We start from the raw sequence: 16,038 nt of genomic DNA, 5'->3' as shown, positions 1-16,038 counted from the left end.
AGCATAAATCAGCAGTGGTGGAGGCCCTGGTCGGAAATGTCACGGTGCAAAATGTGCCACGGCCCCTGTGGCACCTCTAGTAGGGTCGGAAATGCCCAGGTCGGCAAGTCTATTCAGCCGTCTTATCCTCTGTGCCTAATGGCCCAGACACCGTCGGAACATTAAGACACCAGTATTCTTTCCTCCCTTGCCTCTTTTTATTTTTTGTCAGCGACCTAATTGGCGCTGCACATATGGTTGGGAGGACATATTTTCAAGTCGCCATTTGACCATCCAGAGTTAGCTTCTCCGTCGTTTTCCTTCATCGACTGAGTAGAATACCAGGAGGGTTAATATCCTTCCCCCACCAACCCCTACCCGAGCATGCCGTGTGTCTCTTACACCCTCTCGTTAACGAGAAGTCAAACCCTGATTTTCCTTCCTTCAATTTCTTTTTGTCGGGGAAAATATCTGTCTATACTCGTAGCTGGAATGCTGTGCTCCATTTGGAAGTGACGCTGAAATGTCAAAACCGCCGTCCACATTCCGGCAACAGTAAATCCGGCACGCTTCGAAACTTTTTGTTCGGCTGTGATGCGGCGGGGCCGGCAGCGTCCCGTTTTAACGTTGATTAAACTGGCACGACGAGCGGAAACCGTCGGATCGTTTCACCGAACGAATCGTGAGATACGCGGGGGATACGCGCCGCCCCCGCCCTGTACAGTCAACCCGCCTGCCTTGCTGCGCACCCTCTCCCCCTCCCTCGTCCACCACTCTTGCCCGGCTACACTTAATCGCATTCCGCGCGACTCGTGAATGGCATTCGTTAGGCTCGCAAATCCGGCCGCGGTCTTTGGCGGGCCGACCGCGACCACAGTGCGTGATGCGCCGCATACACTGCCGCTGAGCGCTCGTACTGCCGGCCCGAGATCCGCCGAAGTTGTAATCTGCTCTTACTCGTCCGCCGACGCCACGGCCATTTGGCAATAAAGTCGGCCGTTGTTATGCCAAGTGCAGGACGACGCGGCTGCCATTCTGATCGCAAAAAGCAGTCTCGACCATCGATTCATACTCCGTGAGAGACCTTTCCCAGCTCCGTGTGCTCTGCACAAATAGTGTTCATTTTGATTTTAATCCGTCATATCTGGCGATGCACACAGAATTACCAGCTGCGAAATCGAGATTCGTCCTATATTAATTTTAACTGTAGAGGTTACATAAATATCGTTTTATTAATCATTGTACCAGTACTTATATAATTAAAAGAAACGTACCACTAATGCAATGCAGCTGCCGTTTTACATGTGCATGTTAATGCATACACACATACTCCACAATCCACAGCATATTGCATGGAGGTGGTCCCCATACGAGCGCAAATTTCACTTAAGTCTTCGCGGTCCTTTCGCGAAAAGTGCAGTGGCGCCGGCAGTACATCGTGCTGCACTCAGCTGCAAATGCCGGTTCTCTAAATTTTCTCAATATTATTTCATGGAAAGAAAGTCGTCTGCCTTTCAGGGGATTCCCATCTGAGTTCACGGATCAACCAGAACATTATGACCACCTATGTAAAAGCCGGTTTGTCCACCTCTGGCACGGATAACAGCGGCAACAAATCGTGTCATGGAAGCAGTGAGGGCTTTGAAGGATGCTTGAGGAAGTTAGCACCTCATCTATACACACATGTCACCTAATTCCCGCAAATTCCGGGGAGGGGGTGATGAGCTCTGACGGCATGTCCAATTACGCTCCATATGTGTTCGATCGGGCACAGATGTGGCGAGTTGAATGGCTAGCACATCGATTGGAACTCGCCACTGTCTTCCTCGAACCACTCCATCACACTGTTGGCCTTCTGACATGTCGCATTGTCTTGCTGAATAATGCCGCTGCCGTCGGGAAACATAATTGTCATGAAGGGATGTTACGTGGTCTATAACCAATATATGATAGTACTTGCCCGTCATGGTGTCTTGCACGAGCTACACTGGACCCATGGATGCCCACGTAAATGTTTCCCAGACCATAATGGAGCCCCCACTAGCTTGTCTCCCACAGTACAGACGTCAAGGAGCCGTTCCCTTGGAAGACGACGGATTCGCGCCCTCCCATCGGCATGGTGTAGAAGGTAACGGGATTCCTCAGACCATGATACGCTCTGCCACTGCGACAATCTCCAGTGCCGATGGTCACGTGCCCGTTTCAGTCGTAGTTGCCGATGTGGTGTTAACATTGGCACATGCATCGGTTATCGTCTGCGGAGGCCCGTCGTTAAGAACTGTTCGTTGCACTGTGTGTTGAGACAGGCTTGTACTCTGCCCTGCATTTTAGTCTGATGTTAGCCGTCGCGTCCCAGCACAGTTTTTTTAGTGCAATCGGAACGTTGACGACAATCTGAGGGTTGTTGGGTTGTCCACCTTTGTTGTCGGAGATGAGAGGGAGAAAGCTCTCCGAGGTGGAACTGTGGTTATTGGTTTCAGTGGTCATCTTTTAGGATTAATGGCAGGATGGGTATGCTGAAGAGAGCAGTATTTATTTAAGTAATTTATTTATTATCTCTTTGATAACTTATAAAAGAGGTGCCAGTTCCTAACCCCTTCTCTAATAAATGTCCGACTCAATTTATTCCTATCAACAGGCCACTCGCCTAAGCTTACAAGAGACAATTACTATTCCTTAAATGAAACTACAAATGCTATCTATTCCACGAGACAAAGACAGGTCGTCTATGTTCATAGCTATTCCTCAGAATAGATAACGATTTCTTATCTCGCAGTTGATGTGCGTGTCACCAGGTCTGATCACCGACTTCTCGCTGAGAACATTACTTCTGCATTCTTCTTCTTCTGCTGCTGCTGACTGGCGTAGCTACACGGTGTCTTCTCAAAGCGGCCACTACTGCTCTCTCTCTCTCTATCTCTCTCTCTCTCTCTATCTCTCTATCTCTCTCTCTCTCTCTCTCTCTCTCTCTGCCTCCTCTCTCTCTCTTTCTGCTTCCTCTCTCAGAATCTCTTGCTTATATATAGTTCTAAGTCGAGGCTGACCTTCTATAATAGCCTTTTGGGGATATTTCCATCAGCTGGCTCCTTCGACACGAAAACACTTTAATGTTTGATTTCTCTTACAGGTTTCCTCTCGATGTTACCACTTTACGTATACTGGAAAGCTTCCTTTAGCGTCAGGGCTTGTGGCTCTTGGCGCAGTCTCCTTTCATTTGATCTGACAAGTATTGTTTATTAATTTTTTTTCTCGAGACTGGACTCCCCAGTGACGTCCGACTTCTGTAATTAGAGGTGGCCGCCCAAACACACGACGTCCGGTCGTGATTTCACCTCGGTTTCGCCTCGTGTTGAAGACATTCACCACGGCACTCCTCGAACGCCCGACAAGTCGTGCTATTTCCGAAACGCTCGTGCTTAACCTCCGGGTTGTCACAACCTGTCCTCGGTCAAACTCAGACAGATACCGCCCTTCCCAATTCTACACACGGACAGCACTCTCGCTGATACTAAATGCACTGTGCGTGTGTCTGGCTAGTAGTCATTCCTCGCCAGGTGACGCTGATATCGCCTGGACGGGCTTATATCGATAGTAGGTCGATGGTCATAACTTTGTGGCTGATCGGCGTATGTAGTGCCTGTTCTTTCGGACGTGTCTGAAAGAACTGACACCGCATATACAATTACGGGGCTGACGGCCAATGATCCCTTCAGTGCAGACGCACACCAAGCTCGGGGATGCCGCAAGTAATGAGGCAAATTTACCCGGGGGACATCATCAGTAGTGTGCGGTATAATTTGAGAATGTGGGTCTGACGGGAAGCGTACTAGGGTAGTCCGTCCGATTGTGGTGGCCACTGTGTCCGGATGACCTGGTCAGCGCTGCCTACCGGCAGCTAATGTCTTTGATTCCTTTGTGTCCTGATTTACGGAGCGGGCGAACCAATGGTGGTAAGTTCCTATGGGACCAAACTGCGCCGGCCGAAGTGGCCGAGCGGTTCTAGGCGCTACAGTCTGGAACCGCGCGACCGCTACGGTCGCAGGTTCGAATCCTGCCTCGGGCATGGATGTGGGTGATGTCCTTAGATTAGTTGGGTTTAAGTAGTTCTAAGTTCTAGGGGACTCAGATGTTAAGTCCCATAGTGCTCAAGGCCATTTGAACCATTTTTTGAACCAAACTGCTGAGGTCATCGGTCTCTAGGCTTACACACTACTTAATCTAACGTAAACTAAGTTACGCTAAAGACAACAAAGACAACACACACATCCATGCCCGAGAGAGGACTCGAACCTCCGACTGGGGGGGGGGGGGGGGGGCGCGGCGGGGGGGAGCCTCGCGGACCGTGCATAGCGCCCATAGACCGCGCGACTACCCCGCGCGGCGGCGAACCAGTGTTCTATGCGCGACCTTCTTTACAAATGAACCATACATTCCTAAAATTTGCCAGTAAACCGAAATAGGCCATTCACCTTCCCCTACTATCGTCCTTACATGCTCGTTCCATTTCATATCGCTTTGCAACGTTACTAGGTATTTAATCGAAATGGCTCTGTGAATCAGCAAACCACTAATACTGTATTGGATCATTACAGGACTTATTCCCTACTAATATGCATAAACCTACATTTTTCTACATTTAGAGCAAGCTACCATTCATCAAACGAACTACAGATTTAGTCAGTCATATCCTCCAACGGTCACTGGACGACGATACTTTCGCATACACGACAGCGTCATCAGGAAAAAGACGCAGATTACTGCTTACCTTGTCCATCAGATTTGTATGTACACAGAGAATAAGACCGAGACTATCATACTTCCGTGGGGGACTCCTGACGGTACCCTTATCTCTAATGATCACTCGCCGCCGAGGATAATGTAATCTATTCTATTCTGTAGTATTATATTCTGTGTTTCTATTATTTAAGAGCCACTTAGAGCCACTCACATGTCTGGGAACTTATTCCTTGTACATTCATTACCAGTTTACATTGGGACACCGAGTCAAACGCTTTCCGAAAATCTAGGCATATGGAACCTGCCTCTTGCCCTTCATGCACGGTTCGCAGGATATCACGTGAGTAAAGAACAAACTGCACGTCCGAAGATTTCCCTGCTGCCGGAGACGAAACGACGGGGAACAGTTTCATGTATCTACGACGGCTTCTCAGTGCATAAATTGTAACTGAGTAAACAGCGGCCGTGAAAGGCTACAACTCAGATAATAATTTGTGTTTATGTTCTAGAGTCCTTAAATGCTAGTGGGCGTTTGCCTGAGGAAGGATGTATTGTGCTTGCAGGTTCCGGACATAGTTCGGTCAGTGCCCGCGACGAAGGTGCTGGCGCTGCGGCAACAGACTCAGGTGCTGTGGGAGCGCTACTTCTCCTCCATCGAGAAGATCGTCTTCACCACCCTCGAGGTGAGTACCTTGTCGACGTACGCTTTTTGGGCTATGTACACTCTGCATATAATCCCAGTAACACCACAGTATTGGACGTTTGAGTCCTGTCAAAGGCGATACTTCTTGTTCACTGAAAATAGCTCCGCATTTAATAGTAAACTGTAGGCTGCTAATGTTGGTTGTTATATAAGGTCAGCATGTTATACTTCTGTCTCAAGAATGATCGTGTATAAAATCCAAATTAACACAAAGACGACAAGAAGCATGGTATGCACCACCAACATACCGCAGTAGACGTTAGAGTCAGTGATACACTACTCAGAAACTTATAACTACTTAGGAAGTAAAGGCCTCTCGTATGGCAAACGTTTAACCAACGTAAAGAGCAGAATCGCAAATGTAGCGTATTACAAGACAAAGTTTACATCAAGCAACCTAAATGTGGAAACCAAAAAGAGATGTATTGAGAGATTACCCGAAACTTTGCCTTGTGCGTCTCTGAAACCTGGACTGTTGGCGCGTACGACGAGATGGTGATGGTGATGAAGTTTGGTTCGTGGGGGGCTCAACTACGCGGTCATCAGCGCCCGTACAAAGTCCCAAGTTTTACACGGTCCAATTTTTGTTACACAGTCTAATCGAGCCACTGTCACGAATGATGATGATGAGGATGAAATGATGAGGACCGAGAAAACCCCGCATACGACAAGAGATATCTGGAGATATCTGAAACATGGTGCTGGAGGAGAATGGAAAACTTGTGGACAGCAAATCTCACAAATGAAGAACCTCCTAGATGAATAGGCGATAAAGGATCACTGCTTTCAACAGTAAGGAAAAGAAGAGACTGGCCACCTCTCTCGACATAATAGGTTTCTAGGTAATGTAATCAAAGGAATGAGTCAAACCAATAGAGAAAGGAGGGGAAGAGCTAGACTTCAGTACCAAAACAGATCAGATATGAAGTTGTAGGAGAGAACGATCCATTTATGTTCAAAACTGCCTCGTCTTTCGATAGTTAGCAGTGATGGAGTTATTCATATTGTTATTCTCCGCGTAATATTGCGGGCACCCCTTCATTGGCGATGACAAATTATGGGGCAGGGATCTTGATCTTATTGGTGCTTCTTACTTCTGCCCACATTCGTCATGCTCTTGGTTCTTTGATAGTAACAGCTGTGCCTCACACAGGCCAGACAGTACACGCCACTTGCGTGTGCTCACACTTTCATCTGTCAACTAAGTAAGCCCCTTCGCGCTCTGCCAACGATATTGCTTTCCATAACTTTCCCTAACGGCATTTATCCAGTATAAATACATTATAATACAAAATAATGTATACAGGTTTCAGTACATACACATACTATCCGTAGATTTACAGAGTAACACAAATACAGTATGTTTACAACACACCAAAGGCAAAAAGTTTAGGTAGCACCTCTGTATTTTAGTGGATAGTGTAGAAATTGGTATAAAGGCATGGATATTTTCAGGAAAATTAACATTGTCGTTTGGAATAGTCGTGCACAATCTATACGCAGTAGTATGAAATCCGTTATTCCAATAAATGCAGTCAAATGGCATCGCATTTGATGTCAGTAGTACAGTATACAACAAGACATCGACGATTCAGGTGGAACTTGGTATAAAGGCAGTCGGCTCAGTGCGCTGTTAGTGTGTGCGTACGTGCCTTTACTACAGATTGGAAGCAGACACCACTGGTGACGGTGAATGTTTCGTACATAAACCACGATTGTGATAATTCCACGCTGAGAATAGTTGCGAAGTGATGAAAAAGCAAAAATGGGACACTCTAATCGTCAAATTACTAAGAAGGTGTCCGCCTCTGTAGCGTAACGGTAGCGTTTCCGCCTACCACGCAAGGGGGCCCGGGTTCGATTCCTGGCAGGGGACTGGGTGTTGTGTGTCCATCATCATCGTCATTTTCATCATCATTGATCCCTAAGTCGCCGAAGTGGCGTCAACTAAAGAGGAATTACCATACGGCGGCCGAACTGCCCCGCATGGGGCCTCCCGGCCAGCAATGCCATACGATCATTTCCGTTACTAAGAAGGTGAATAGTTCAAGCACATTGGGCTTACCATGTAGACAGAACTGGAAATACGGACAAAGTAGAAAATTATCTGAGGCATAGAAAGGGCTACTTTTGCGCAAAGCGGTGGCCACAAACAGTCATTCTTCTCAAATTGTTGGTGATTTACCGTTCCCAGTAACTACCAGACGTGTAATACAAATTTTGTCACATGACGAGCATGTTGCATTCAAGAAACGACAGCGGAAACCCGCATTAACATCGAAACGTAAACAGGCTAGACTGAAGTTTGCTGAAATACACTCCTGGAAATTGAAATAAGAACACCGTGAATTCATTGTCCCAGGAAGGGGAAACTTTATTGACACATTCCTGGGGTCAGATACATCACATGATCACACTGAAAGAACCACAGGCACATAGACACAGGCAACAGAGCATGCACAATGTCGACACTAGTACAGTGTATATCCACCTTTCGCAGCAATGCAGGCTCCTATTCTCCCATGGAGACGATCGTAGAGATGCTGGATGTAGTCCTGTGGAACGGCTTGCCATGCCATTTCCACCTGGCGCCTCAGTTGGACCAGCGTTCGTGCTGGACGTGCAGACCGCGTGAGACGACGCTTCATCCAGTCCCAAACATGCTCAATGGGGGACAGATCCGGAGATCTTGCTGGCTAGGGTAGTTGACTTACACCTTCTAGAGCACGTTGGGTGGCACGGGATACATGCGGACGTGCATTGTCCTGTTGGAACAGCAAGTTCCCTTGCTGGTCTAGGAATGGTAGAACGATGGGTTCGATGACGGTTTGGATGTACCGTGCACTATTCAGTGTCCCCTCGACGATCACCAGTGGCGTACGGCCAGTGTAGGAGATCGCTCCCCACACCATGATGCCGGGTGTTGGCCCTGTGTGCCTCGGTCGTATGCAGTCCTGATTGTGGCGCTCACCTGCACGGCGCCAAACACGCATACGACCATCATTGGCACCAAGGCAGAAGCGACTCTCATCGCTGTAGACGACACGTCTCCATTCGTCCCTCCATTCACGCCTGTCGCGACACCACTGGAGGCGGGCTGCACGATGTTGGGGCGTGAGCGGAAGACGGCCTAACGGTGTGCGGGACCGTAGCCCAGCTTCATGGAGACGGTTGCGAATGGTCCTCGCCGATACCCCAGGAGCAACAGTGTCCCTAATTTGCTGGGAAGTGGCGATGCAGTCCCCTACGGCACTGCGTAGGATCCTACGGTCTTGGCGTGCATCCGTGCGTCGCTGCGGTCCGGTCCCAGGTCGACGGGCACGTGCACCTTCCGCCGACCACTGGCGACAACATCGATGTACTGTGGAGACCTCACGCCCCACGTGTTGAGCAATTCGGCGGTACGTCCACCCGGCCTCCCGCATGCCCACTATACGCCCTCGCTCAAAGTCCGTCAACTGCACATACGGTTCACGTCCACGCTTGCGCGGCATTCTACCAGTGTTAAAGACTGCGATGGAGCTCCGTATGCCACGGCAAACTGGCTGACACTGACGGCGGCGGTGCACAAATGCTGCGCAGCTAGCGCCATTCGACGGCCAACACCGCGGTTCCTGGTGTGTCCGCTGTGCCGTGCGTGTGATCATTGCTTGTACAGCCCTCTCGCAGTGTCCGGAGCAAGTATGGTGGGTCTGACACACCGGTGTCAATGTGTTCTTTTTTCCATTTCCAGGAGTGTACATGTCATGGACTTCATAATGGGACAAAGTGATCTACAATGATGAGAAGAAGTTTAATTAGATGAGCAGGATGGATTTCAATATTTTTGACGTGATCTCAGAACGGAGAGGCAGGTAAGAATGAGAAGAAATTTTGGTGGTGGAAGTGTTATGATTTGGGCAGCCTTCAGCACTGAGGTTGAATCACGCGTTGTCTGGATGATCAGTTGAATGAGTTCTATGTACACTGAGATAATTTGTTACTGGTAGGTTTGATCATCACGCGAGTGTTACGGAAATGCTCCAGGAACTCGGGTGGGAGTCTCTAGAGAAAAGGAGGCGTTCTTTTCGTGAATCGCTACTGAGGAAATTTAGAGAACCAGCATTTGAGGCTGACTGCAATACAGTTTTACTGCCGCCAACTTACATTTCGCGGAAAGACCACAAAGATAAGATAAGAGGGATTAGGGCTCGTACGGAGGCATATAGGCAGTCATTTTTCCGTCGTTCTGTTTGGGAGTGGAACAGGGAGAGAAGATGCTAGTTGTGGTACGAGGTACCCTCCGCCACGCACCGTATGGTGGGTTGCGGAGTGTGGATGGAGATGTAGATATAGAGATGCTAGGGACAGAATTGATTAGAACGCATGAGGACCTAAAGATATCGATGTCTTGCCCTGCCCTGCACTCTGCTCGGATTTGATCCCCATGGAAAAGATTTGTGGAATACTTGCAAGGCGTGTTTATCGCAATGAATGGCAATTAGAGGCCGCATGTGCGCCGAAAGAGCGATACGAGAAGAGTCGGCGACAATTTGACCGCAAGAACTACAAACCTTAACAAAATCGATGCCGAAGAGAATTTTTGAGGTAATTAGGAAGAACAGAGCTTACAGAAAGTACTAACAATGCAATAACTTAACAGGACAATGAGTGCCTTTATAACAATTTCCGTACAAGAAATGCGAACTTCTTATTTTCTTGTTCGTGTTATGAAACAAACTTTGGTATTCTATTATGACTGTGTATGTCTAACGTGTACCTACTACCTTCATAGTATTGTATTGTATGTTAACCGGGGACCTAGGTACGACGGAGAGGCTCCGTCCCCGCCACAGCCGCAGTGGTCCGCAACCCCACGACGACTGCCGCAGTCCACTTCACCCCTCCGCCGCCCCACACCGAACCCAGGGTTATTGTGCGGTTCGGCCCCCGGTAGACCCCCCCCCCCTCCCCCCCCCCCCCCCCCCCCCCCAGGGAATGTCTCACACCAGACGAGTGTAACCCCTATGTTTGCGTGGTAGAGTAATGGTGGTGTACGCGTACGTGGAGAACTTGTTTGCGCAGCAATCGCCGACATAGTGTAACTGAGGCGGGTTGAGGGGAACCAGCCCGCATTCGCCGAGGCAAATGGAAAACGGCCTAAAAACCATCCACAGACTGGCCGGTTCAACGGACCTCGACACAAATCCGCCGGTCGGATTCGTGCCGGGGACCAGGCGCTCCTTCCCGCCCGGAAAGACCTTGATAGTATATTCGATACATATGTGCTTCCGATATTGTGATACATATGTGCTTCCGACATTGTGATACATATGTGCTTCCGACATTGTACTCTTACTTTCGTGGAAACCTGCCTTTATACTGATCTCCACTACTTTATAGATTATGACCTCTTTTTGCAACTGAAATAAGTCTCTAATGATCGTGTTGAAGTTTTGTTGGAGTTATAATAGCGGACGCAACTACGATGTCATTCTGTTAATAATGTCTAAGTTTTTGTCTTTGGACGACGTAAACTCCCTCGTGGATGCACATCTGTAGTTCGGGTATTCGCAGGAGAATTCTTGCCTCACCAGCTGCAGTTGGCCGTGTGCAGCAGACGTCCTGGAATTGCGCTGTTTGCTGGCGTCGCTCCCCTCCTTGCCCGCGGGAGAGATGCCGGTGCAAGCAAAGTCCGGAAACCGCCGCGGCATTAATTAAGACGGCCTGCCGCACAAGTTCCGTTTGTTTGTCGTTCGTCGCGACTCGCGGAGACACCGCGTCGCCGTCTGCGATATTGTGACTCTCCTCAAATTTTGCTGTCTGTTAATTATTCTTACGAGCGCCGCTGCCTGTGGAATTCGCGAATCGGAGCTTTTGATGAAGTAATTACTGGTGCGCGGAAACAGTGACGGAAGTTTGGTGTCGTAATTAGTTATCGGCGGGGCCTCAGACGCTCCGTCCGCATCGACAGCTCCTAAGGCGGCGTCGTGCAATTGCAGCCGCCTGGGGGCTTCTCTTCAGTCTTACCACATCCTTTCCTTCGTAGGGGTCATGTTACACAGTTGCACGTGGTGCGAACGCAAAGTACTTGCAATTTATGTTTTTGTTGTACAACACTTCCCTTGTGGTAACAAGTTCATGCCCCGGTGTCTGATGTAACAAACAAACCGCACACGCGATAGTTGTGGCTGGAGATGTGCAAAGCCGTCGCACATCGCGAAAATTGTGTACAGGGGTCTTACCGGGTATCTTCTAAAGACGTCCCTCTTGCAGCAGATAAAGTACCGGTCGAGAGCTCGGTGAGATGTTGTAGCGCTATTCAGTTTAAATTGTAAGATGGAGGGGAGCTGTTCTGCAATGAACAGCATATCATCTGTTTCAAGGGATGCCATGTTTTATAATGGTCAGTGAGTCATGCCACAGCACCGTGTTGAAACAGTAGCCACACGTATCACTTGCTGGTGCGTTAATCTAATAAAAACGAACCACACTTTGAGTAACAAGGTCGTCATTGGTGGTACTTTAGTCAACACTTATTCTGCGTGGCGGCTATTTTGGCTGCCACATTCGCGCCCAGTGACGACACATTTAATAATGTAATATTCCATAAAAATTTGATATTTCCATGACCACCCAGACCATTCAATTTGTCCGTCGTCCTGATATTCTCTTGAATAAACAATACCATTTTACAACAGCTGACAAGAGTCACCACAGATACGACCGACCACTGGGATACCTGATACCAGACTCGTGCTACCAGCAAAGAAAACAGTTCCTGCCGGTACAAGGGAGCTTCTGCCTTGCGCGTTTTAGCCAACCCAGACCATTCAATTTGTCCGTCGTCCTGATATTCTCTTGAATAAACAATACCATTTTACAACAGCTGACAAGAGTCACCACAGATACGACCGACCACTGGGATACCTGATACCAGACTCGTGCTACCAGCAAAGAAAACAGTTCCTGCCGGTACAAGGGAGCTTCTGCCTCGCGCGTTTTAGCCAACCACAGCAAAGGAAATTTTTTGCTACGATATATAGTGGAGCCGTGCTTAGCCAATAGCAAGCGAGGACGTTGTTCACAGATGGAGCCCACGAGAAATACGGGCCTCGCAGTGAACGGGGCCAGCGAGATATACGGGTCTTGAAACGGACTTGCGACGTCACACTTGTCAGCTTGTCCGCCACACATAGCGAACCCTCGGCTTCGTGCAGGGTTCACGGGAAATCGGTGTTTAATTGGAAAGATATCCTCTAAAGGGCTTAATTTTGTTGTGTGCCATCGAGAACTTGCATGCATTTAAATACGCAGTCAAGAATTATTAAACGCGTCTGAAATAAGAAGATACTTGCTCCCCACCGGGTACGGCTGCTGGCACTCGTAAGACCTGCAGTGTCACGTGCTGTGAGCTATGCCTCACGGCCTGTCTTTCTCGTGGCGCCTCGGGCAACGAACTTGTGACGTCACATTAGTCGGCTTGCCCGCCACACTTCGGCCACGTTCCGCTCCTTGCAGGACACACGGGGAATCAGTTTTTAGTTGAAAAGGTACCCACTGAAGATAGTCTTAACTTTGTCGTGTTCTATCGAGAACTTGTAAGCAATTAAAGTGCAGTCAAAAGTTATTAAATTCGTCTGAAGTAATTTCTCGAACTCTACGCTAAGACCTGCAGTGTCATGTGCTGTGACGTACCCGGCTTGGCCTATATTTCTCGCGGGCCTCGTTCCCAGTGTCCTGCATGTGTCCTTGTGCCCATACTATGCGTCTTGTGACATATTGCATCATATTACGAATATTCTGTACCCATTTTAACAGAAGTGTTACGATTCGTGCAAGAGTTATCATTTTACTGTGGTACTTAGTGACCCGTGATTGCATGAAAAACCACGCCTTTCTGCAACTGGTTTCATTAAGTATTTTTTTTTGCGGCCTAGGTTTCGGGGTTTACCACATTACCTAGCATATCTGTTAACTAACAGAATGTTGCTTTGGCGGCAATCGTAGCATGAACTGACTTATCCACAACTCCGGACTCGGTTTGAAAAGATTCCAAAATAACGGATTATTCATGTGTTAGCGAAGAAAACCAGTTAATATTATTGCGAACAGAAAATGAGCTTCGAAACTCTAATCTCGGATGGTGTATTCAAACAGGAGATGTATTCACGGCCTTCTTTAGAACACTTCCCCAACCTCCTTTCTGACTCTGCATTATCTATGAATTATAAAGAAGAGAGCTTCATATGAATTTTTTTACATACTTTTTCCTTATGTTTAGACTACTGTTCTTCGACATCGGTAATGGATACTACTGTGTTGTATATAGCTCTGCATTTCAATTACTGGTAGCAGAATCAGTCACTAATTCTTCTTGTAAAGTTACAACTGTTGCCATTTTTCACTCTGAAGTGGCGTCATTTTTCCTTTATTGGACTGTGTTTGTTAGCCTTCCAATACCAGCTGATTTCGGTGTCTGTGACCACTTTCAAGTCATAAATACGAACGGATAGCTTATAACAATGCGTGTCTCGTCCAAATTAAATCGGTAACTGAATAGAAATGTTTCAGTTGCCGACGCGTAATCATGAATTCTTTTACCAGTAAATAGTGCATATTCAGTAACTTATAAATTTAAGGAAAAACTACGTCACTCAATAATTTCATACACGAATATCACAGTTTAAAGAAATAATTTACTCTCTCTCTCTCTCTCTCTCTCTCTCTCTCTCTCTCTCTCTCTTCAGGTGAACGATTACAGTTGTTAAATACCAGTAATCAGGACTTACTATGACAAATTAAAAAAATCGAAAAACACAGTGTTTTCTGAAATGAATTGTTTTAATAGTCAGATAAAAGTAAATTAGAGGAACATTTGAAGCACACTTGAATGATACTCGAAATAATGTACAGTAGCTGAGATGCTCATACATTAGTGACGTAAGGAGACCACTGAGCGAAATTTCACAAAATGTCCTCTAGTACTCTTTCAATATTCAACGATCCCAAGTTAAACATTGAGCTTTAAATTCCCAATCGGCAACTCATTTGCTGTATACGATTTCGACTATCAGTCACTGGTGTATCAAGTATTTCTCTAATCTGTTGTCTTTCTTGCTGTAGTACAAATCATTTCAGAAACCTGTTTGCAGTCTTTTGCGATAAAAATTCAAGTTTTGTCCAGAAAGCACTAAATGTAGTCTATTTCTATATTGATCGCTATTCTATTATTATTATTTTATTATTATTATTATTCTTGAGAGAATACAGATCAAGAGAAAGAAAAGACATTTCAATTCATGCTGTGATTTGATATTTTTGACACTTGACTTGCATAATTAGCAGTTGCTGTGTTCGTGGAATTTTTCAGTTTTCTTCAAATAACTTAGTTTTTCTTCATTACTCTGATCACTTTCAAGCAATTAATTGTTTGCAAAACAAGACCTTACGCTAGTCAGTTACATGCCCCATTTCCTTATTTCCCACTCTTCGTTTGCCTACGAAAATTCGGACAAAAATCAATTTTGTAATTTTTACAGCGTTTTGTTTTCGATAGACTCAGACATTTGATCAAAAAATTTAAATTACAGCATCATAACTCAGGTTGCAGGCTATTCATTGTGGTAGAATTGTACACAAGCTCATGTGAGCGAATTCTCTCTGGTCAGTCAGAATTGTAGCTTTTTCTCTACCGTTGTAACAAGTGCAGTTAGGGTACAGAATAGCCAGTCTGTGATGATGAACGTAAGGTAAAGCAAAGATCGTTTGACCAAATAACGGGCTGTTCACAAAGCCCAAGGCGAGCTAGCACAAAATGGCACGAAAGTGGTGGCCATTATAACCGTGACTTGGTCTGCGTAGTTTGTTGGACGACGGTTTCATTAGAAGCACAGCGGAATCGACGTCCAGTGCTTACTTTTCCACGTTAAATAGCCGCTTTTTTCCTCGTAAAGAAGACGTGAGGTACACTCAGCACATACGCCGGACATGGCTCGTTACTGGGTTCAGTAATGACGTGTCGGTACGAGCGCGAGTCTGCAGCGCAGCACGCTCCCTCCCCCCCCCCCCTTCTCTCTCTCTCTCTCTCTCTCTCTCTCTCTCTCTCTCTCTCTCTCTCTGCTGATGATCAGCGAGTGGGCAGCCTCATTAAGCGCCGCCTTTGACAGCCGCCGCCGTCCGTCCAACAAGCAGACCTCTCTCGCGGCGCCAAAGTGTTCCTCTGCCGTCTCTCTGTCCTCTAGGCAGCACTGTGTTGCACCGTACAGGCGGCTGGCAGCTGAACAAACGGTCCCCGCCTTCCTCGGTATCACAGCAGAGGGCGCGCGAAATGACTCGGCCTGTGTGTGTGCAGACGGCGCAGGAGGGGAGGGGGCAGCGGTAGTGGTGGGGGCTCCGCTGTGAACGGCTAAGGCGCAGTAGGGGTGGTGCTGGACACCTGGAGCATATGAACGAATTCATATCTTAGATAACTTGCAGTCTGCAAGTAGAGGGTCTGCAAATGATCGTATTAAGGGCGGCAGGACGTCAAACGGGTCGACTTGGAGCAGGAGAGGCACCACAGGGCATTTTAATTTCCACTGTCTATACTTTCACAAATAAATTCTTACAACTTTGTCAGCATGACCAGGAAGGATTCA

The 16,038-nt window shown here is 47.3% G+C and overlaps 1 protein-coding gene across 1 annotated transcript in view; it reads left to right on the top strand.

Annotated features, from left to right (window-relative positions):
* The window catches only part of LOC124729998 (exostosin-1), a 195,366-nt gene that overhangs the window by 63,097 nt on the left and 116,231 nt on the right, over positions 1-16,038 (top strand). Inside the window, exon 2 of the mRNA XM_047248499.1 lies at positions 5,280-5,399. Within this exon, the coding sequence (XP_047104455.1) occupies positions 5,280-5,399 (120 nt within the window). The remainder of the gene's footprint in view (positions 1-5,279; positions 5,400-16,038) is intronic.

Source organism: Schistocerca piceifrons, chromosome 1, assembly GCF_021461385.2.
Source record: "Schistocerca piceifrons isolate TAMUIC-IGC-003096 chromosome 1, iqSchPice1.1, whole genome shotgun sequence".
Taxonomy (NCBI): Eukaryota; Metazoa; Arthropoda; class Insecta; order Orthoptera; family Acrididae; genus Schistocerca; species Schistocerca piceifrons.
The sequence above is the reverse complement of the archived record's forward strand: the minus strand, read 5'-3'. Positions and strand labels throughout refer to the sequence as shown.